This window comes from Pteropus alecto, unplaced genomic scaffold (assembly GCF_000325575.1).
Source record: "Pteropus alecto unplaced genomic scaffold, ASM32557v1 scaffold10, whole genome shotgun sequence".
Classification (NCBI taxonomy): Eukaryota; Metazoa; Chordata; class Mammalia; order Chiroptera; family Pteropodidae; genus Pteropus; species Pteropus alecto.
The window spans coordinates 1,821,899-1,844,552 of record NW_006431210.1 but is presented as its reverse complement, the minus strand read 5'-3'; the positions used below and the strand labels follow the sequence as shown (position 1 = coordinate 1,844,552).

The following is a 22,654-nucleotide window of genomic DNA, read 5'->3' as shown; positions in this document are numbered from 1 at the left end:
GCGGTGTCGGGCGCGGGCGCGGGCGCTCAGGCATGGCGGCAGCGGCGCTGGGCAGCTCCTCCGACCCCGCGTCGCCCGCCGTGGCCGAGCTCTGCCAGAACACTCCGGAGACCTTTCTGGAGGCGTCCAAGTTGTTGCTCACCTACGCGGACAACATCCTGAGGTGCGGGGCTGCGGGGTCGGGCCGCCGTACAGGGACGGGTGGGGCGCGGTTCTTGGCCGGCCGGGGCCCGGAGGGTGGTGAGGGCAGAAGGAGCAGGGCCCTGGGCCTGACTCTGGCCGGGTGTGCGAGCCCGCGGGCCCGGGGCCTCGAGCCCCCCAGCCCCAGCCAGGCCCTACCCCCGGCTGCGAAGAGGAAGTTTCTTTGCACGGGTGACTTGGCACCTGATGTCGGGCCGCGCCGGGGAGAATCGCTCGTCCCGCGGGTAGGGCAGGGAGAGGGAGCTAGGAAGGCGTACCCCCAAACACTGACCTCTGATGTGGTTTTAACTGTCTTTCGTGACGGCACCTAAACTGTAACAGCCCTTCTTTACCATTGCGTGGATTTTACAGAACGGGGTGCCATAAATTTCCATATGTTTATCAGAAGTTAGTCACTGAAAATGTTTCCTTCCTAATATTTTGCGAATATCCTAATAAGTATAATACTGAAGTGATGGGTTTTTAACCTTTTTATGGTCTTTTTCTGCCCGTTTTTTGTTGATTGCAGCGTTGTGAACTATTGCTTTAAAGTTACAATTGTGATATTAACACCTGAATTCTACTTTCAAAACGACCCTTTACATAAAAATTAGTGAAGCTAATCACTTTGGATAAGAGTCATTTGTTTTATTCTCCTGTGAGCAAAAGTACAATTCTAGATCTCTCAGGGATCGTATACATTTTGGCAATTGGGAGGCAAGTTTGATTATTCATTTTGAATCATTATCGCGTCAAGTCTTAGATCAAATCTTGTGGTGTCTTAAGGAGAGGCATATGATGTATGGGGGACAGAAATGGAACTGAGGTTAACCAAGTTCCAGGTGCTTTAGAATGATACCTCATTTATCAGGTCGCTATGATTATCTAGGTTCTCTGGGTCCCCTCAGCCCCTGGTGCTTGCTCTTCTCAGTGGTGGGTATATTGGCATGAAGTCTAAAAGGAAATTCCTCTCAGTTTCAGATTATAGATTTCATGTGACCCAGTTTTAGAGACATTAGTTACAAGTGCAATGTTTTAACTCATGGCAGTTATAATAGCATTCCTATAAGTAACACGAATGATTTAAAAGTAAAGGAAAAACATAGTGAGCCCTTATTATGTGCCAGGACGTTACAAGGGATGCAGCATGTATACTTTACACAGTTACACAATTGTGACCTATGTAGGGAACCGCCTCCTCCTCTGTGACACCTTCTCAACTCATGTTCATCATCCTAAGAGGTCTGACAGCTCCTAAGAGCAGAAGGATGCCAGTGGATAAATGAATTCACAGGCTGAGTTCTCAAGAGCCCATCGCATGGAACCTCCCACCTGGAAAGCCACCAAACTATTTAAACACCCACTATTCAAAAAAGGGAGGTGGCCTTTTTTGAATGTAGATTCACTTCTGCTTTCAATCCAGTGAAACCAAAAATGCTAAGATCAGGGTGTTTTGAGAAAGGAAATCCTTTGCATATAAATAATGATTTTCGCGTCATAATTATCATTATGAATGTTTACCAAACTCATAGAAGAAACTTGGCATATCGTAAGGTCATGTTACAGTCTTTACCATGGCTTGTTTTTCTGATCTTAAAAAGTGTTTATGCAGGGAATTAGGAGTTTGGAACTCATTAATTGGAGATGGTATGAAAAACTCTTTTTATTTTGTCTTAAATAGTAGTCGCTGCCCTCCTATTCTTAGATTTTAAACTTCTTCAGGCATCAGGGGGGAAAAAACCACCGTTCCTCCTCCTTCCAAGTCCAGTGACTTGCTAACCTCTTAACCGAAAAGCTGCAGATTGCTTCTTTATTTCTAGCCACACTGCATTACAGATCTGCTAGTCTAACTTATTTGAGAGTAGAGAACACTGAGGTTTTCTGTTCCTTTTGCTGTTTTGAGAAATCTATTAGTGGTAGAGATAAGGGACAGTATAAGAGATGTCATGTATTCCTTGCTCCTACTTCAGGGTAAAGTGTAAAGTGTACATGCTGCATCCCTTGTACCGTCTGGCACATAATAAGGGCTCACTATGTTTTTCCTTCAGTTTACTTTTACATCATTCATGTCACCTATATGAGTGCTATTATAACTGCCATGAGTTAAAACACTGCACTTGTAACTAATGTCTCTAAAACTGGGTCACATGAAATCTATAATCTGAAACTGAGAGGAATTTCCTTTTAGACTTCATGCCAATATACCCACCACTGAGAAGAGCAAGCACCAGGGGCTGAGGGGACACAGTGAACCTAGATTCTCACATAGTATTTTACGAAATGAGAGCTGAAATGAGAATTTCATTGGCAGTTTTTTTTTTTTTTTTAAGCAGGGATACTTGTCACTACACACAAATGAAAATAATACGGCTAGTTAAGTTAAATTTCTAATTTGGATGATGTCTATCCTATTCCTCGACTAAGTCGTAAAGCTAATTAAATTACAGACTAAAATAATGCTAATTTGTATGCACAGTGTACCATGGATGATTTGAACCTTTTACCTTTTTTCAGTTCATTGACTTCTAAATAAAGATAAGCCATCTTCAATAATGTCTGTTTTCTCAAAAGTCTGTAATAGTTTCACTGAGATTCCACATGGGTTCCTTAGATGATTTGTTTTATTCAGTCTTCTAAAAATTTTTGATTTTCCACTAATTTCCTTTGTAAAGTGCATGCAATTTTTGGTTACAAATGGTACTGAATATGATTGGGAAGGGCCAAGAATGGAAAATGATTTTTGCTTTCAAAGAAAATAAGCATGTTTGGGAGAAGGACACAGGTATGAAAAATAGTCACAGCATAAAATCTATAGAACAATTCCAATATAGCATTTAATTACACTTTTATGTGAGGAAATAGTGAGGGACTTATCTTGGAGCTGTTTTGGAACAGAGTTTTGATGAGTTCAGTTAATGGAGTAGCAGAGAGCATATATTTGACATAGGCAAACAAAAGCCATTTGATAGGCAAGAGAAAGTGACCATAGTTTCTAGACTGAAAGACAAGCACATAAAAGAGCTTCACGTAGAATAATGATGTAAGAAAACACAAGGCATTGATTTCATTTGTGAAGCTATTGCAGTAATCATAAACATAAGTGCAGATAGAATAGAGTATATATACACACACACACACACACACACACACACATATATATATACATATATATATGTGTATATATATATATAGGCAGGGATTGGCAATTCTTGATGACTACAAAGAATAGAACTAGTTAGTAATGGGAGGAGACAACCAAAATAACTTCAGATTTCTAATCTAGTTTACTATTACCTGGAGAAATTGAGAGAGGAGAGGTAACTGAGGATCGGTGCATTCGTTGGGATCTTGTATGGTAGAGACTGTGAGTTTTGCAATCAGACTAGTGGATTTAAATCCCAGTCAACCATTTCTTTAAAGTGTGATTATAGGTAATTTATGTAAACTCTCTGGGCTTCAGTTTCCTCATTTTTAAAAGGAAAGAAAAATACCTACATTATATAATTGTTGCAAAAGAAAAATAAAGGATCTGGCACATATGTTATCCATAGTTATTTTTCAGTTTTTCATGTTAAGCTAGATTATGTGTATGTTTCCCTTGTCACCTATAGACCATGGTAGACGTAGAGCCAGAGATGGTTCCTAGATGGTTCTAAAGGCAGATGTTTTTGAAAAATTTACATGTATTTCAGAATAACAAATTTTCAGAAGGACTAGAAACAATTTTTAAAATGACCTACAAAGCAACTTTTGTGATTAGTAACAAAAAATTCAAGATTATAGGATGTATTCACGAACTAAGTTTCCATTTATGTTGACCTTTTCTGGAATTAGGCATTCTAAAGAGGAAGAAACGATAAAATATATTTAATTCTCAGTGTTCTTGAAATTTTGAAATAAAACATAAAATTTTTTCTAAGATACTATGACCTCAGTGGGCAGCCTAGTGTTAACATGTCTTAAAATCTTAGAAATATAGTAGATATAAGTAGATAAGCATGACTTTTCCCTACCATTCAGTTGTAAAGATGAAGACTCATTTTTCATAAGTTAAACAATTTGGTAGATACCTGGGGATAAGATAACTCGGAAGACACCAGAATATGTTCAAAATGGTGGCTGAGAGAGGAACAGGAAATTTGTGCCTTTTCAAGACTCCATTCATTCCACATCATCATCCAACAAATAAACAAAAATCTCATTTGAAAGTGCAAAATAATTGCTAACAAGTAGGATAAATGTTACAAATTGTAGAAATTGTTAATGGTCAACAGAGAAAAAAAAAAAAAAAACCTCAAAGAGTTATACCAAAAAATATCTGAGAAAATTAAGTTAGTAGAAGATTAAGCAAAAATAAAAGTGACTCTTGGGGATGCTTTAGACACTGCACGGTAAGGAGAGTGGTAATGAGCTCAAGGATAGTGGACACCCTGAGGTAATGCTGTAAAGCTAGAGATTCAGAAGGTGTTTCATGTGACACTTTCCCAAGGGAAGAAATGGGATCTGATGTATTTGAGGTCTGGTGGCCTTGTAGCCAAGTTCCCTAAGTCTTTAAGGGCTTCAGGGGTGGACTTTCAGTATCAGTCTGTGCTGAAGACCATGGCTGGTCTACTCAGTATATTTAAAAAGTGGAAGATAGGATTTGGGGAGCTGGACATTAGTGTAATTTTTGTTTGTTTGCAATATGCTTTTAGTTAGAAAAAAACAGATAAATGATATATGAGGTCCATTGATGTTGTAAAAAGAGAAAATTGCTCACTAAAAACTAACGAGGAAAATCTAAATTATACAGAGAAGCTTTGTATCTACAGTTACTTTGAAGCATATATCAAAATAATAAGCTATATCAGAACAGTGGTGAAAGAGAGAAGAAAAACTGGAAAATTAAGCCTAGTGAAAGACTTTGATCATATAGAAATCTGGAAGCTATTGAGGGAAAAAATATGTTAAAATATCTCAAGAGGTTTTGCACCAGTAGGATATATATTAACCTGGTGGTGCTAACGTGTTTATTACCTTGTGGAATGTGTTGACTATAATGAAAAGATGCCTCATTTAGCTGTGACAAGTTTAGGATTATTTTATAATTTAATGTTTTCTGATGAAATGGTAAGAAAGAAAGGCGCAGTTATGATAACAGTGTGGCTGGAAGCCAGGGATGCTGGACATTGTGCTGTGCCCAAGGCAAGCCTCCACAGCCCCACCACAACAGAGGCCCCACATGTCAATAGTGCCAAGATTGAGAAACTCTGCTCTTAAACTTAATACACAGAATAAAAGAGTAGAGTATAGCTTTTTCCTTGTGTTTCTCAACTAATTAGTGATTCTCAAATGACCTGTGGTGAATAACCATGTTTTTTATTTTAATTTCCAATCTTTTTGGACCTATAACTTTTGTAAAATAGAATGAAAGTTTTATGGCAGTATCAAATTGTTATAAAAATTACTAGAAACTCTCAATTTCTTTACTTCTCATGAATGGATATCAAAGAGTCTGTAGATTTGCACCAACCAATCTTGGACATTTTGAGTATTTTAGAATTTTTGTGTCTGAATATTCTGTAAAAAACTTGTATGAGTTTTGAAATTAAGGAAAAGAGGTTTTAAAAAGATCGGTATTGGTTTTTTGTCTTATTTTTTTAATTTAATTTTATTAGTTTCAAGTATACAGTACAGTGGTTAGACATTCATATAGTTTATAAAACGATCTCCCCGATTGCTCTTTCTCTCCTCTGGCTCTCCACTTAACCATTACGTTAGGGCTAATTGCGTCTCCTATGCCATGCTCCCCATTGTTTTTATGACATTTTGGCAATAGGGAATTGCTTCATGGAAAATAAATGTAAAATTTGTTGAAATTTTCACAATTAAATTTCCTTTTTTTTGTGGGGGGGGACGGTTGTTTTTATATAAGAATATCTAGAGAACATGTATAATTGAAAGAGTTGCTTAATCAGTTGCTAGCTTTAGCCTCAGCTCCACCCCCCAATTCTATACCCCAAGTGGATGGCCTCAGCACTCCTTCCTATGAATCCCTGACACAGCCTCCGATTCCTTCTTAATGTAGTACTAATGGAAGCCACCACCATTTTAAAGGAGCTGGTATCAGATATAAACTTATCATTCTTAATTATGTTACGAAGTTCTTTTGAATATAATACTATGATTACCTTATATTTTCTGGGATTTTTTGTTCATTTTGTAGGATTTCTGGTTTATCAAAGTTATTAAAGTCTCAAAACTTTTCATGTGCTGGTCTCACCTAATGTATATTACTCAAAATCTTAATCATGGTAAAAGAAATTTATATCTTTATTTAATTTTGTTACTATATTTGCTGTGGCGAAAATATATCTTGAATTTGAAGCAGGTCTTAACATTAAATGCAATCATCTGTCTAAGGAAGAAAGAAAATCAGGTGTCTGTAAACATATACCTAGGTTTGTATTTGTCAGAAGTCTTTGAGGAACTGTGATACATTTTTATATAGCTTCTTAATTTCTTTTATGCATTTTACAAATATTTATTAGCCACCACTTGTGCATCAGGCAGCACTCCTGGTGATTGAGATCCATCGATACAAAACAGGCAGAATCTGCCCCCTGCCTGGAGCTGACATGGACTTTTTTGTTAGCAACCTAAAAACTCATAAAGGTTTCTAGTTTTAACAACACAGGATTAAAATGTCACATGGAGTTCCTTACAGCAGTATTAATATTTTCAGCTGTGAAATTAAACAGTGAAGTTGTAGTAAATGTATACTGAGGAAAGAATCACAAAATGAGGCTACTTTTCTAGACGGTGTTTCTTCTTTCTTTAAAGTTGGGATCTATCCTACTTTGTAGGAGTATAGCCGTATAAAATGTGCAAAGTAGTACAAAGGTGTTGTGAAAATATAAATTGTTATATATAATCAAACTTTTTTTTTTTTTAATCAGAAACCCTAATGATGAAAAGTATAGATCTATCCGGATTGGAAACACAGCTTTTTCTACTAGACTCTTGCCCGTCAGAGGAGCTGTTGAATGTTTATTTGAAATGGGCTTTGAAGAGGTAAGTCTGTTCAAGCATTTTTTTCCTCCCCAATTCATGTACAAAGCATTCATTATTGTGTTGATTGATACTTACCTCAGTAAGATTTTTTTTTTATTAATTAATGATATTGGAAATCTGTATAACTCGTTATCTCTTCATCTATTAGACATTTAAAAGTCAGAATAAATATACTTTGAAATCACCGTAAACTATAACAACTCTCCCATGGGGAAAGAATTCTTAGAAGTCTCAGTGCTTTATAATTGGGAGGTCAGACATGCAACCCAAGGACCAAATTATCGCTCACTCTAGACTTTTAGTGAAAACCTGCTTTGTGAGCACACATGAATACTAATAGGGTGCAACTACCCTATTCCAGTAAGAAATGAAAAGCTGAGTCATAGGGGTTTTTTTCAGTGACAGGAGAAAAGAATCTCAGTGGGTTTTTTTTGTTTGTTTTTAGGTCAAAAGAAAAGTTTGGTATTTCCATCTTGAGGAATCTTGTGGCATAGTTTAATTTTATGACACAATGAAAGTAGTTATCAAGATTGTGAATTTTCTTTATATGTTTAAAGAAAATTTTAAGCACATAAATTTTCTTTATGTGCCTAATCATTTCTAGTTTATAGAATGTTGAAAGAAGTTGAACCAGGTTATGGAGACTCAGTCAGTAGCAACCAGAATTGACAAGGCTGTAGAAATTGTTAGAGACATACAGAGTTGCAATAGGATACAATTTCCTTCCTGCCTCTCTGCTTCTCCAAATTTTATTCCAGGCTCTTAAGATATATTGGTAAACTAGGTAGATATAGATCTCATCTCCATGGAGCTTGCATTCTAGTAAGTTAGACATGATAATAAAGATGAGTACAGAGAAGAAAATAGGACATGGTAATACAATAAAAAGCAACTGTAATGGTGAGGGGCACATAGAATGAGTGGTCAGAGAGGGCCTCTGAGGAGATAATATTTGAGCTGGGACCTGAGTGACAAGCAGCAATTCAGGTACCTGAAGCTCTCTGGTAAGAGTATTGCAAGCAAAAGAATTCACATGTGCAGAGGGGCTTCTAGCAAGAGTAGCTTTGGCACAGAAAGCTATACAGAGGCTGGCAGAGGCTAGGCCATGGGGTTTTGAGGACTGTGAAAAAGAATTAGACTTTAAATGAAATGGGAAGCCATTGGAAGGTTTTCAGCAGAGAATAATATTTCTGAAGATTACTCTAGTTGTAGAGAGGATATTTTGGATTATCTGGGATGGTGTCAGGATAAAGCAGGGAGATGAGTTAGAAAGTGTATTCTGTTAGTCAAAATGAGAAATGGTAGTGGTTTAGATATGTTCCATAAGGGCAGGGCTTTTTGTCTATTTTGTTTTCTGTGTTGCTACCTCTTGAGAATAGTGCTGGTATATTTAGGCACTCAGTAAACATTTGTTGAATGAAGGCTTGATAGCAGTGGAGATGGGGTGAAGTAGAGGGATCTAGAATTTCTTTTTGAAGCAGAATACACAGGACTTGCTGGGGAATTGGATGTAGGGTATAAAGGAAAGGAAAGAATCAGGATGACTTCTAGGTTTTGGTTTGAGCAACTAAGTGGATAGAAGTACCAGTAATTGAACATGGGAAGTCGTAGAGAGTAATAGATGTCAGGAGATAAATCACTACCTATCTTTTGGATAATTACAACTGATATACTGTTAAATATTCAAGTAAAGATGTCCAGTAGACAACTGGATATATGAGTCTATAACTCAAAAGGAGAGGTTAAGCTGGAGGTATAAATTATGGTGTCACCTGCTTATAGTTACTCACAGACATCTGAACATAGAGAATATAAAACTATAGAGGAAGAAAATTGAGAACACTGCTGATTTTGTTTAAAGAAATGCAGATTTTTGAGAGTCAAATGACAGGATAATTGAGTAAATGACATCTGGAGCTGTACTAATTTCTCATTGTTGAAATGTCACAGATGCAGTGGAATCAGATTTGCCTTTCAGCAAATATTCAAGTACCAGGTCAGGTGACCAGTCATCCCAGTTTGCCTGAGACTGTCTTGGTTTTAGCAGTGAAAGCCCCACATCTCAGAAAACCCCCTCAGTCTCAGGCAGTCCCGAAAGTTGGTCACGCCAATGCCAGGTAACAAGCCAGATTAAAACTTGCAGTATTATTTGATACAAATAGAGTCACAATTTCAGAAAAGATGAATATGTAAGACTAAGTTACACTTAAAATTTCTGGCTGGCTTTGGACTTCACACCTGTCAAATAAGTGTGTTATCATGTGGTTAAGTTGCAGGAGGAACTGGCGAGCCGAAACTGAACTCTACCACCAAAAAGAAATTTGGTGGCTTTGAGATGAGGTTGGAATCTAGACCTATCCTGAAATTTTCAACTGTATATTAAAATTCTGAGCGCTTTGGGGCCCACTCGTCTCTGTGGCTGCATTCTTTTTTATAAAAATTTTGAAAAGGAGATTGAGAAAGACTGGGATCCAAGTGGATATGTGACCCATCACCAAGAGCCATACCCACCCTCCAAGTGAGGATGGGGGCATTGGAGGGGGACAGTTTTTATTATCTTGGTGACTGGAAGATATTAATTATCAGCATTTAGTGGGTAGGGCTAGGTTTGCCTAACATCCAGCAATGAGAATTGTCTCAGCAAAAGAGAAACATAGGTTTGTTAAATACTAGAATTCTCACTGGTTTCTTAAAATGTTATTGGATCTAGTATATTAAGCCTATAATTATCCTTTCATGAAAATCTAGTGCTTTTGGTTAAACATTTTTGGTACAAATCATTTGGCCATAATCATATGTTCTTTTAGGACTAGTCCCGAAAAGATGGAAAGGAAGAGAGCCAAGGCATGAGGAGCATCTCTGCCTTATCAGGGACCTTTCTGAAGTATGGACTGAGACGTAGCCCAGATTTTTGTTATCCTATATTTTCATCAGTGTGCATGGTGTCATGTACTTTTCTCAGTGCTCCTTCACTAACCACATGAGGCGAGAACCCTCCATATTTGGCTTTAAACCAGATGTCTGGTTTCTCTTCCCAGACTTCATCATAGATGTGAAATAGTTCCTCTCAATATTGGAAAAACCATTGTATTCCAATTTATGATTATATCATGTATGTGATCATCACAACTGTAGAAATACTATCTTTTTGCTCAACCTTTCCAACTGTTTGTACAAGTTTGTGGTTTTGGGTCTTTGTTCAGTCTAATGTGGAGCCTAATGATTAAGATCTTGCAGTTTGAATCCTTGTTCTGACAATTCTGTAAGAGCATCAGGCAGCTTAACTTCTCTGAGCCTTTGTATTTTCGTATAAAAAGAGGGAATAAACCTAATGCCTATCTTTCAGGGTGGTTATGAGAATTACTTGAGATACTGTATGTAAAATGCTTAGCACAGTACCTAGAACACATAAACACAGTAAATGGTTATAGTCTTTTTTACAGCTGTTATGGGTAATGTGTGGAGCTTGCAGACCTCTTCCATCTTTTTTAAAAGGATTCATGTGGAACTGATTTTCATGTCGTCATTGAGTAATGTCTTGGTCACTTAATTCCTGTAAGTCTGCCATCACCAGGAAAATAAGGTCATTCTCACTTGTGGTGTTTAATTTAAATGCTTACAACCTACAGGACTGTTTATTGCACTTTGTAACAGCTATTTTATCTCATTTGTAGTTGGTAGAATTACCGTTGTAAAACTGTTGCTTCTCAGCACCTTGAAACTTGATTGAATGTGTTTTCATTTCACCTTTTTTCTTGTTTTGTAATTTGCTGACTATTTTACATTGTCAGTCTTGTTATAATCTTTATTGTATCTCAAGGCACTCTGATTATGTTATGGATATTCATTAAATGAATCATAACATAAAGGATTAGATTATTAATATTGTTTAATATTTTGTTTTGTTTGGACCAGAGATGTATGTTCTTAGTAAGCTAGTGTCAACTCTTATTTCTCTAGTTCTTGGGACAGAGTATTACTGTTAACAACCCATAGTTTTGAGTTGTCCATTAGGATGTACCTTTTGCTCTCATGGTGCAATTAGTGAAGCCCATATACAGACTTTTAATAATGTAGCTATTCTTTATTGTTTTATGTTATCAGTGATCATTTTGTACAGCTGTATCTCTAGTATCATTATCATTTCATAAGGAATTTCATATAGAACAGGAGTATCATATACTACTGCAGAAAAAATAGGAGTGTGCATATTTGCAATTCTTACGAGGCTTATTGACATTGACATATTATTCCTAAACAAAATATTTTTAAAGGTCTTTGAACTAATATAATAGTCAGCATTATATGCTAACAAGAAGACAAATTTTCTTAATTTGGGGGTTTATGTTAGGTGTTACCTTTGTGTATAAGAAGTGTCATGGTAAGAAAACAGAATGATTGTTAAAATATGTATTCCATAGGCTTCATATATATACACACGCACGCACACACACACATAAAAAAATAACTGTCAATGTGAAGCAAGGGTTAAATTTTTTCCTAATTTTATAAATTCCAGGGAGAAACACATCTTGTCTTCCCTAAAAAAGCTTCAGTGGAGCAGCTGCAAAAAATTCGTGACCTCATTGCCATAGAAAGAAGTAGCAGATTGAATGGATCAAATAAAAGCCACAAAGTAGAATTATCTCAGCAACCTGCAACCAGTACCCAGCTTCCTACAACACAGACTTCAAATCCTAATGGGTTAACCCAGCATGCAGGGAACAATGAAGGGCAGCCATCAAATCCACCATCTGCTCCAATGGTAACATTAGAATTAAACCTTCCTAAACTGTTCCTTTCAAATTGTTGAAACAGCAAAAGCTTTGAAATACGTTATGATTTATTTCTGAATTTAGTCTCTAGTTATTCTTGTTTCTTTCTTAAAATTCCAAAACATCTAAATTTCCTTGTCTCTTAAAAGTAATTGTCAAATTTGTAATGAAAGTTGGAGAAAGGGCTCTTTTATTTCTACTTTTTTTTTTTTTACGCCTACAGCACCTGGTCTTCCTAGATGGTCTCCCATCCAAGTACTAACCAGGCCCAACCTTGCTTAGCTTCCGAGATCAGATGGGGTTGGGTGTGTTCAGGGTGGCATGGCCATAGACTATACTTTTAAATCTCAACTTGTACTTTATTGCTTCTGTAGGTTATTATTATTTATAATTATTTATAAATGTACCTGTTGCCTTGGTGCTTAAACCAATTATACAGATAACCATATTTCTGTAAGCTGAAGCAAAGTGTTGGATTTGCTGAACAGTAGCATGGCCATCAAATAAGACTTCCTCCACTGCATTGACACTTTGGATCTGAATTTTACCTGTTGCCATTCACCATGGGGATTAGTTCCAACAGCTTAACCATTATCATTAACTCAATTCAATGAAAAAAAAATCAGCTTCCTTAGGTTTAAGGTAAATAATGAATTAATTTACTGATAGTGGTGCTAGCAAATTAGCAAAGTTTAGTTATTAGCATATACAGATACATCTTAAAAAACTAAACTCAAACTACTATTGTGTTACAGGCATTTTTGGTACACCTGAATAATCTCATTTAATATGAAATTATCCTGTATACAAAAATCTCTTGATAAAAGTCCTTAAGTATTCTCCTAAATTTTCACTGTCAGAAAAATTTTCATGATTTTTCTATAGTAATTTTATCTGTAGCCAACTTAAACTCATATTGTCTTATTTTAGTTTTTGGAAAACACCTTGTCACTGTCCTCCATACAGCAGGACTTTATGCAGAGTCAGTTATTAAATCTCTTAATTTTCTCTTGAATTATTCCAGAAGCTTTAACCTCACCTCTCTTGTAAGCAAATGATTTGCAGCCATTCCTTTCTGTGGGCTGGGAAGACCTTAAGCTTGTCTTTAAAAAATAAAGGTGGTAGAGGATAGTAGGGGAAGAGATGGAGTTACTGTTTTGTTTTGTTTTAATAATTTTTGTTGAGTGGTTTCCAAACTTTCATGGAGGATTAACTCTTGTAAGACATATTCCTTTGTGCCTCAATTGACTTAGGTTAACCTTTAACTCATTTCCTGTTTGCTCAGAGCTGGCAGAACTTACTCCAAGGTAACTCACAGATTACAGTCCTAACCTTACCCCCAAAGTTTGCCATGAAATATTTTGCTTTTATTATTATTTTCGCATTGCTCTAGTATATCAGTAGTCTTTGGAAACAAATAGCATCTCTTTTTAGTAGTGGTATTTCCATTTACACAATATAGTAACTCTCGAACACTGAAAATGTCAAATCCTAGAAAACGTAGCATTTCTACACGTGATGTTAAATGAACGTTGGCAGCGAGCTGCACTTTTGTTTTCTACATGGGAAATGGGTTAAATCTTTAAAATATTTTCTCCCATTAGCTTCACAGCTAATGTTTATTTATAATAATAAATACAACTAGTATTTATGAATGCTTCTGAGAAACTGTTAACTGATACTATTGAATCAACTAGTCATGATGCTAAGTGGCTGTGGGCATCAGAGAAGATAGCATATGTGAAAAGAAAGCTTTATAAATTGTAAAGGGCTTTAAAGGTTTGCCCTTGGTAATATTCCTTTCTGTAAAGTATCTGAGCTACTTCATTCAGTACAAAGTTATCACAGTAAAAAATAAGTGGGACTACTTTAATAAGACAGACTAGTAATCCTAATCCATTTCTTAAAACTGGTTTCCACTCTTTTTTGATTATATGTATTACCAGTAATAAAAAATGATACCTGATTCCATAACTGTCTATTTATTTATAAATTATATACTTTTATACTAATGTTTTGTACCTTATATAACAGCCGTGTAAAAAATTAAAGGGTGAAATAAAAAGTAAATGTGCTGTGCACCCCAGTAGATTCTTCTTTGCCCCTCTCAATTGTGTGTATTCTGCCTTGGAACACTGAAGGTCTTCATCAGTTTTGCAGTTAAGGTTGGCACTGATACAGAAGCATATTTAACCTCTTTCTTGGCTTTTAGCACCCTTATGTATTTTCTAATTAAAGTGTTAGAATATATCTTTTAAGATTTTCTGCTTCATCTTTTGTTGAATCTCAGTATTAAAGTTTAAAATGCACAGTACTAATCAGTCTTAACAGAAAAGCATATAATGCATGAAAACAGTTTATTTAATGAAATAGTTCTTTGGAACAAGTAGTGTTTTGTTAGTGTTCTGCTTAGGAAATCCATTCGCATCTTCTGACTCTTCTTTAACCATTTTCCCTTTTTGTATTCCTAACCTGGCAATGCAGATATAGCGTGAGGTCTTTAAAACTGTTAGTCACCAGAAAGCCTCTGGATGGTACACTAAATACAAAATGTCATTCTACTGCTAAAACAGATTTAGAGTTTAGAAGAAAATAAACTGTCTCAAAGACATATGCTCTCAGTAGGCTAGTATATGTCAACTCTTATTTCTCTAGTCCTTGGGACACTGTGTCTTTTTCTGTGTTCCCCAAGGGAGTTAAGAGAAGTTAAAATGAAACTTGGTTTTTTATAGTCAACTCTTGGTTATCTATGAATCACTGGAATACACATTTTTAAAAAGTATTTTTTTATTTAAGCTTTTATCACCACTAGTTGCTGTACTATAATATTTGACAATTATGTTTTCCTGCCTTGCCCATTTTGAGTCGGGTACAAGTTGAGAATTAAAATGGACCAAAGTTAACCAGTAGGAGAGATTAAAAAAGCATTTAACCTGTATATAAGCTAGACAAACCCTGAGCACTCCTGAACTTTGTCACTATTATAATTTTTGGGGGGTTAAAACTATATCAAGTAAAATATTGAAGTATAGAACAAGGCGATCATCACGGATGTTGAAGTTTTCTAATTAGTTTTTTTTTCTTTAAGATATAAAGTACTGGAATATATAAATGGTGGTGGTTATTAGAAACTTATTTTGCTTCCTTTCTGGAATTTTATGCAAGTGGAATTACATAATATATAGTCTTTTGCTTCTGGCTTATTTCACTTATGTATGTTTTTGAAGTTTATCCGTATTGTAGGATGTATCAGTATTTTTTTTCCTTTTTCATTGCTGAATACTATTCCATGATAGACATTTGGATTGTTTGCCTGTTATGAATAATGCTGCTATGAACATTTATATGCAAGGCTCTGTGTGGACATTTGTTTTCATTTCTCTTGGGTAGATTCCTAGGAGTGGAACCACTGGGTTGTATGGTAAGTTTATGTTTAATGTCTTAAGAAATTGCCGAGCTGTTTTCCTGAGTCATCGCACTATTTTATATTCTCACTAGCAGTGTGTGAAGGTTCCAGTTTTTTGATATTTTTACCCACACTTGTTGTCTTTTTTATTATAGCCATTTTAGTAGATGTTAAGTAGTATCTTATAGATTTAATTTCTTATTTCCTTAATGACCCAACTGATTTTTAGATTTGCTAGTTATGTATGCTGAGTGTTTAGTGTTCTATAGAAATAACTTCCTATTAACTCTTTATATATCCTTATACCCTTTGCCTTCCAAAAGCAGATTCGAAACAGCAAAAACAGTTTTTCAAAGACAAAAAACTTCAGAATGTTAGAAGCATCATGTTTCTAATCTTGCAACTATAGGTTGAAAACGTGATTCTGAAGTGTGACTTGCTTAAAATAAGCATTTGACAGTTACATAACTACTCTAAATGTATGCTTTCATGTGACACATGACTAATTTGAGAATGTGTATGAAGTTAAGGACTGTTCATCCACTCTTATCACTGCAGAAATTATTGCGCATTGTGTGTATGGTATATCGTTATTTAAAATAATTATTTGGGATTATTTCTTTGCAATTATAAAAGTAATATAGTTGTATTAGATCATGATAAATTAAACGAGTCAACTTTTAAACTAATTTAATCTTAAAGGTCGACCTCTTAGTCTGGATCTCTAGATAGTCTTCATAAGAAAAGAAATCTATTTGGACAGAAGATTTCAATGTCCAATTGCTTGTTTGTAAACCTACCACTTTAAAGGTAAAATATACCTATGTACCTTTCAATAGGGGATTATTTAAATTACCACACATCCTTAAATTGGCATTTTTAACATCCGTTAAAAATGATAATTTATGGGATCTGTTTTGACATGGAGAATTATTATGTGGGGAAAAAAGATAAACTGACAATTTGAAGTTAAACCACATATGTTATGGGTATGTGTATAATATTTAAATTTTTGTTATAAAAATTCATATACATAAATATGTTTCCTTAAAAAAAGGTCTGGAAAGCTAGACACAGATATCTTAAAATAATTTTCTCTAAGTGGTGAAATTATAGGTGATTTTTATACAATTCAGTATTTCCTGAAATATTTTTTGCAACATTTATTACTTTTATAAATAGAAAAAAGGGGTTTTTTTTGTAAGAAATAAGCTTACTAAAGTCAAAAGTTGAGTAAAACTATCATTAAAAATTTGTTAAACAGAACTTTGTGTTTAAAAACAGGTTCTAAATTTAAAAACCACAAAAGCAAAGGGTTGCATAAAGGTAGAAAAAGGGCTAGTGGGCTTGGCAAGAGCCGATCCTTTACAAAAGAAGTAAATTGGTAATCCAACTTCCACTGGCTATATCACATGATTTGACACAAAATGCACATTGTCCTTTTTTCTTATAAAGTCTTAAATATCTCACATTAGAAACCAAAATAATTGGAATTCACATATGATTGGTGAAGAAAAAAATCTTTTTTATCCAAAACATACAGATTTTACATTTTAAACTTCTTCCATTTGTACTCCAAATAACTTTAACTCTCAAGCAATTAACTGCTGCCTTACGTACATGGTTACTCAGCTGCTATAATCGCCATGCAGTCAGCAAACTTCTATTTTTATGGCTTAGTTTTTTTGGAGTTGTGCCAATGAATATGTAAAGAATTAGGCAAGAAAATAAATTTTATTGTTAGAGATCGTTTGAGTGCCATTAAAAACCACAATGCTTGAGGTAATTTCCAGATAGAAAAGTAGTAAATTGAAAATCAAAATTCTCTGGATGAGTTCTTACCCTCTCGGTGAATGAAAATCTGCATTTAAGAAAAAAAAAGATAACACTGTAATTGCCTGATTTTTATAAGAATTCTTTCAAATAAAAATGGAGACATTTTCATTTTTTTTTTTTTTTAATGTTTCTGTATCAATTCTGGTAAAGGAGCATATTCCTCACTGTTGTGAATATCCTGAGTTTATCACCAAGTCTTCATCATGTTCCCATAGTCATCTGATCCACTCAAGCGCCTTGTGTTAATGGAGGAAATGTGTCTCCTCTAACTATGGGCCAGTCTCTCTTCTGTGCCTGTATTCCTTTTTCTCTGGTCACTGTGGAATCTCAAATGGACTATGCCCAAGTCTTCAACCTCCTCTTTTCTTGGGGATTCTTTTCAATGACTTTAAGGCCAGTTTTCATCTAAAGTTGAATAACTCAGACATGCAGATTCCTGGACATACCCCAGACAAACTGAACCAGAAAAGGAAAGGAGAACTTGAGAAACTGCATTTTTCATATGCATATTAATGTTTAAGAACCTTTTCTATAATTTCGCTTATTATAGAAACAAGCCAGGATAGGAATATCCCTAGATCCTGCATGTCCTGTATTTATTACTTCCTCTTTACAGCTAGTTGTAGGAAGAGTCCCCTATACTATCACTGCGTCTTTACTTCTCTTATACTTGTCTAGAGAGTCTCCATACTTTAAGTGTGTGCACTATCAGTAAAGTGTTTTCAAGCATATCCTCTCAATCTATATTTGTTTATAAATTGCATATATATTGTTATGCTGATATACTTATGTACATTATACAGTATAAAGAGGAGCTAAAATGAATGTTTTTATTTTTTTAAAATGTATTAACAGTGTATCATTTAATGAATGTAGATATGACTATATTCTAAATTGTCTTGATAATTTAGAATTTGGGGGGCTCACTTTGTCAGATCTCAGTAGATTGTGATTTTTTTTTTTTTTTTTTGCATTAAAATGTAGCTGTTGAAGGGCTAATAGTAAAACAGTAAAAGATATGTTAGCCTTGCTGTTTTCTTCTCATTACATATACTTGCATCATTAGTATTAGCCTCAATGCCTAAAGGTCTTTGTAATCTTTTTTAAGTCAGGTTGAGGGTTAATTTAGTTAAAACTACATAATGTAACCAACCGGTAAATCTATTTTACCAGGCACATTTTTTTTCCTTCAACAGTCTCGACATGGCTTCTTTATATCCTTAGTTATAGGTCCTCTGTTCAGCAAGTCTTCAGATAGTTCTCCAGGTTGATTGTTCTATAATTTAGTTGTAATTTTAATGTACTCATGGGGGGAGGCAAGCACAGTGTTTACCTACTTTGTCATCTTGACCGGACCCCTTAACTAGGCACATTTAAACTGCAAAACTTTGTAACATGAGAGTAGAAGGAGGAGTGAGCATGTCACTGTCTTCCCTCAGGAAAGCTGCTCCAGCCTGAGAGGGAGCCCCTCTTATCCCAAATATTAAATATTATTATAACTTAATTGTTTCACTTTTTGGACAAAAAATAGCATAAGTAGAAGTTCTATTATTTCCTGTCCACCTTCCAATGTACTGTTTTGTACAGCTCCTTTGGTGCATTTAGCCCACTTTGGGGCACCACTTACACAACTAAGCCTCTTACACCTTGCTTTTCTTATTAGCACTACTGCAAAGCTTCTTACTAAGATCATCAACAATCTTCACACTGCTAAATTTAATGGACTTTTTTTCAGTTCATTGTTATTTGACCACATATAGTTTTTAGCTTACTTGATCATTTTGGTTTTTTTCCTACTGTAAGTGGTTCAACTATTAATCCAGTTGCTCCTATCAAAAATCTATGGATCATTCGTATGTTTTCCTACTTTTCTAACTGCTCCCTGACTCCACAGTGCAGTCCCCAAAACATGTTAATTCTACTTCTTGTTCTTCTTATTTTGTTCACTTTTCTACCACTACTGTAACCACCCTAGCTCAAGCTACCAGCTCTCAGTCATCCCCCATTAGGTCTTGTCATACCTGCTTTCTTCACACTACTCCAGTGAGATTGATATTCTGAAAACACAAATCTGATCATTTCACTTTCTTGCTTAAGTCTCTTGAATAGCTTCCTGTTATAATGGAAAGAGATAGGAAAGATCAAGCTGTTTACCAACCAAACTTCATTCTTAGCCTTGTCTCTTCACCATTTTCCCCTTAGTTCTCTATGCTCTAGACACCTTGATCTCTTTGATCCTTCTCAGCATTAATATACTGAGCATATCCCCTATATACACGCTCCTCGACTTGCCTACATGCTGTTCTGTATGACAGAAATGGTCTTTTCCCTTCCTTGTTTACTAGCTGCTTATCATCCTTAATATTTTACCATAAATATCATTTATTCAGGTACTTCTAGGTTCAGAACCCTATTGTACAGTCTCACTATCCTCTATATTTGCTTTATAATTCTTATAATTCATGTAATACCTATGAATAAGTTGTACCATTATATCCCTAGTACCTAGCAAATAATAAAGCTCTTTAAATATTTGAGTAAATGAACATTTTTGTATCAGTATTGTTTTTGTATCCATAGACTGCTTACTCTGTAAGGATGTCTTTGTCTATTTTGGTGTCCATTATTTTTCCAGTTTGTAACACATACACACTCACATACATTTATACAAAGTCAAGTATTTGACTTAATGTGGTGGTTCTGTCATTTTTTGTTCAGTGCCTTTCCTCGTTTAGACCATAAAGTGATCATGTCTGTCTTGTGCACCCTTCCCCAGGGCTTAATACAGTACCTGACATTAAAGTATTTGGTAATGGTTTTTATCTTTTATAATTAATCTATCTCTACCTTTTAATACACATTTAACCCATTCATTTTTACTGTAATTTCTAACACATTTGAACTTATTTCTCACATTTTGTAGTATTGTACATGTCTTTGCTTGCCTGTTTTTTTTTTTTTTTTTTTAAATTCTTATTTTTTCTATTTTTGTTTTGTTTAGGGTGGGCTCTGCCAGAACTGTTCTGAGCCTGGAAACTCCTTTTAGGAATCTAAGCATCCTCCCTCACTCCTCAGATACACATTCTTTGTTGACAAGGAGTGATGGGGCGGGGGAGCAAAATATCTAGCTGTTCCTTCTGCAGTGCCCATCCAGTCTCTTTAATACTTGTTCTGAGGCCCCTTCCTGCTCTGTGGACCCTGTGGCTCCTCTGCCTTTTGGGATAATTTTGAGAACTTTTTTTAGTTTTCATAACCACTCTCTGGAGGGCATATTGCTGTGGTTTCTAACTTTAATCCGTTTGTATCTGCCTTTCCTCTTTAAGAGTTCTTCATTTTTGCTAATGCTGTATAGAGTTTTTTTTAAAATCATTTATAGAGATTTGAAGTAGAAATAGCTGTCAGATGCATTGCTCAGAGCAGTGTTTTGATCCAAGCTTGCGGTCAAGAATTCAGCAAACCTCTGTTTAAATATATTCTCAGTAATATAATATACTCAGAGGAATAAATAGATACATCTTAGACTGTCATACAGCTATGGCAGTCTCCTACTACTGATTTTGTAAATGTTTTTAATATAATGTCAGTAAATTCATACATTCATTATGAAATCATATAACCGGTGTTTTTTATTATATTATTTTTGTAGCATATGAAGACAAACTAATTACAGTATTTTTTTTCTATTAGGTTACTGCCAATTCAGTCATTCTGAAAGTTCTTCAGTCCAACATTCAGCATGTGCTGGTCTATGAGAACCTTGCTCTCCAGGAGAAAGCACTGGCTTGTATTCCAGTTCAAAAACTAAAAAGGAGATCACAAGAAAAGTTATCTAGAGCTAGAACATTGGATAAAGGTAGTGACTTAACCATTCCCTGCTAAATATGCATCATTGCTAAGTAAACAGAAACACTAAATGGTTCCTTTGCTGTATGTGTTATAAATATCTAACCAATATCTATTTGGTTTTTTAAGGAGTACAATAACAGTACATTTTTATTGCGTATAATTAAATGGGCACATCTGTTACTATTTTCTTATGAAACTTCTTTTACCTGAATATGTATTTGCAGGTTAATTATAATCATTATATGAATTTTTTAGGTATAGTATAACTTGAGTCAGTGGACTATCTGATGGCATTATTAGTGACTTTTAATGTGAATCTGACAAACCATATTCAAAATTAATTTATGAGTAGACCATTAACTCACTTTGGTTAATACACATTTACTAATTAAGAATGTGGATTTTGAAGCCAGCCGCCTGAGTATAAATTCAACTCTGCCTCTTACTGTGTCACTAAACAAGTACTTTAATCTCTATGCCTCAGTTTTTTCATTTGAAAATAGGAATGGTAATTTTAAGAAATGAGATAGTACATTGGACACAGCTCAGAACAATGCCTACCACATTCATCTACCAATATTTATGTCGTTGTTATGATTAATCGTCTGAGGATTTTAGTTGTTAAATTATTCCAACTTTAGAATTTTTACTTTGAGTTTTTATGTAATTTTTAAAAAATCTGTTAAGTCATTTCTTAATACTGTATTTTCTAGGGCAGCGGTCCCCAAACTTTTTGGCACCAGGGACCGGTGCTCCTATGAGAATCTAATACCTGATGACCTGAGGTGGAGCTGTGGTAGTGATGCTAGTGTAGGGGAGTAGCTGCAAATACAGATGAAGCTTCAGATGCTCGCCTGCCGCTCACCTTCTGCTATGTGGCCTGGTTCCTAACATATCTCAGACTGGTACTGGTTTGCGGCCTGGGGTTTGAGGACCCCTGTTCTAGGGGATTGTTTAATATTTTGGGAGTGGTTTTCCTAGTTTGCAGCAAACCCTTTTAACTAATCTCAGTCCACCTTCAAAAACACCATACTGCTTCATGTATAGTGGAGATACCTTTTAGTAGAATTGTCTCAGTTCTTGCCTCTCATTCCTTATGACATTGCTACTTTATTTCACTTATCCATATACTATAATCACTCAATGTAGATGGTCCACAATTTAACAACGGTTCACCTTATGAGTTTTCAACTTTATGATGGTGCAAAAGCAACGTACATTCAATAGAAACCATGCTCCAAATTTTGAATTTTTGATATTTTCCCAATCTAGCGGTACATAGTATAACGCGCGCTCGTGATGCCCGACAACAGCAACGAGATTGTTTTGCCCAACTGGAGGCTAATGTTAGTGTTCTGAGCATGTTTAAGGTAGGCTAGGCTAAGTGATCTTGTTCAGTGGGTTAGGTATATTAAATGCATTTTCAACTTCGAATATATTCAACTTAAGATGCATTTTTTGTGATGTAACCCCTTCGTTAGTCAAGGAGCATCTGTATATTGCCATTGTTATTATTTAAACAGTAACTTTTTATATCAAAAATAAGAAAAATAAAAGA

General features: G+C 35.3%; 1 protein-coding gene and 1 non-coding gene across 4 annotated transcripts in view; one reads left to right on the top strand and one right to left on the bottom strand.

The window, feature by feature from the left end:
* The first annotated feature begins 6 nt into the window (after positions 1 to 6).
* NGLY1 (N-glycanase 1) overlaps positions 7 to 22,654 on the top strand; it is a 50,267-nt gene continuing 27,619 nt past the window's right edge. For 2 of the 3 annotated variants that reach the window (XM_006905705.1, XM_006905706.2), the window contains exons 1-4: positions 7 to 163; positions 7,119 to 7,233; positions 11,753 to 11,998; positions 20,938 to 21,103. In XM_006905705.1, the coding sequence (XP_006905767.1) occupies positions 33 to 163; positions 7,119 to 7,233; positions 11,753 to 11,998; positions 20,938 to 21,103 (658 nt within the window). In that variant the 5' untranslated portion in view covers positions 7 to 32. The remainder of the gene's footprint in view (positions 164 to 7,118; positions 7,234 to 11,752; positions 11,999 to 20,937; positions 21,104 to 22,654) is intronic. The other variant, XM_015597246.2, reaches the window with a different exon arrangement.
* LOC112470340 lies at positions 12,223 to 12,341 on the bottom strand. The gene has a single exon (XR_003042950.1). It is a non-coding gene; the product is annotated as a 5S ribosomal RNA (ribosomal RNA).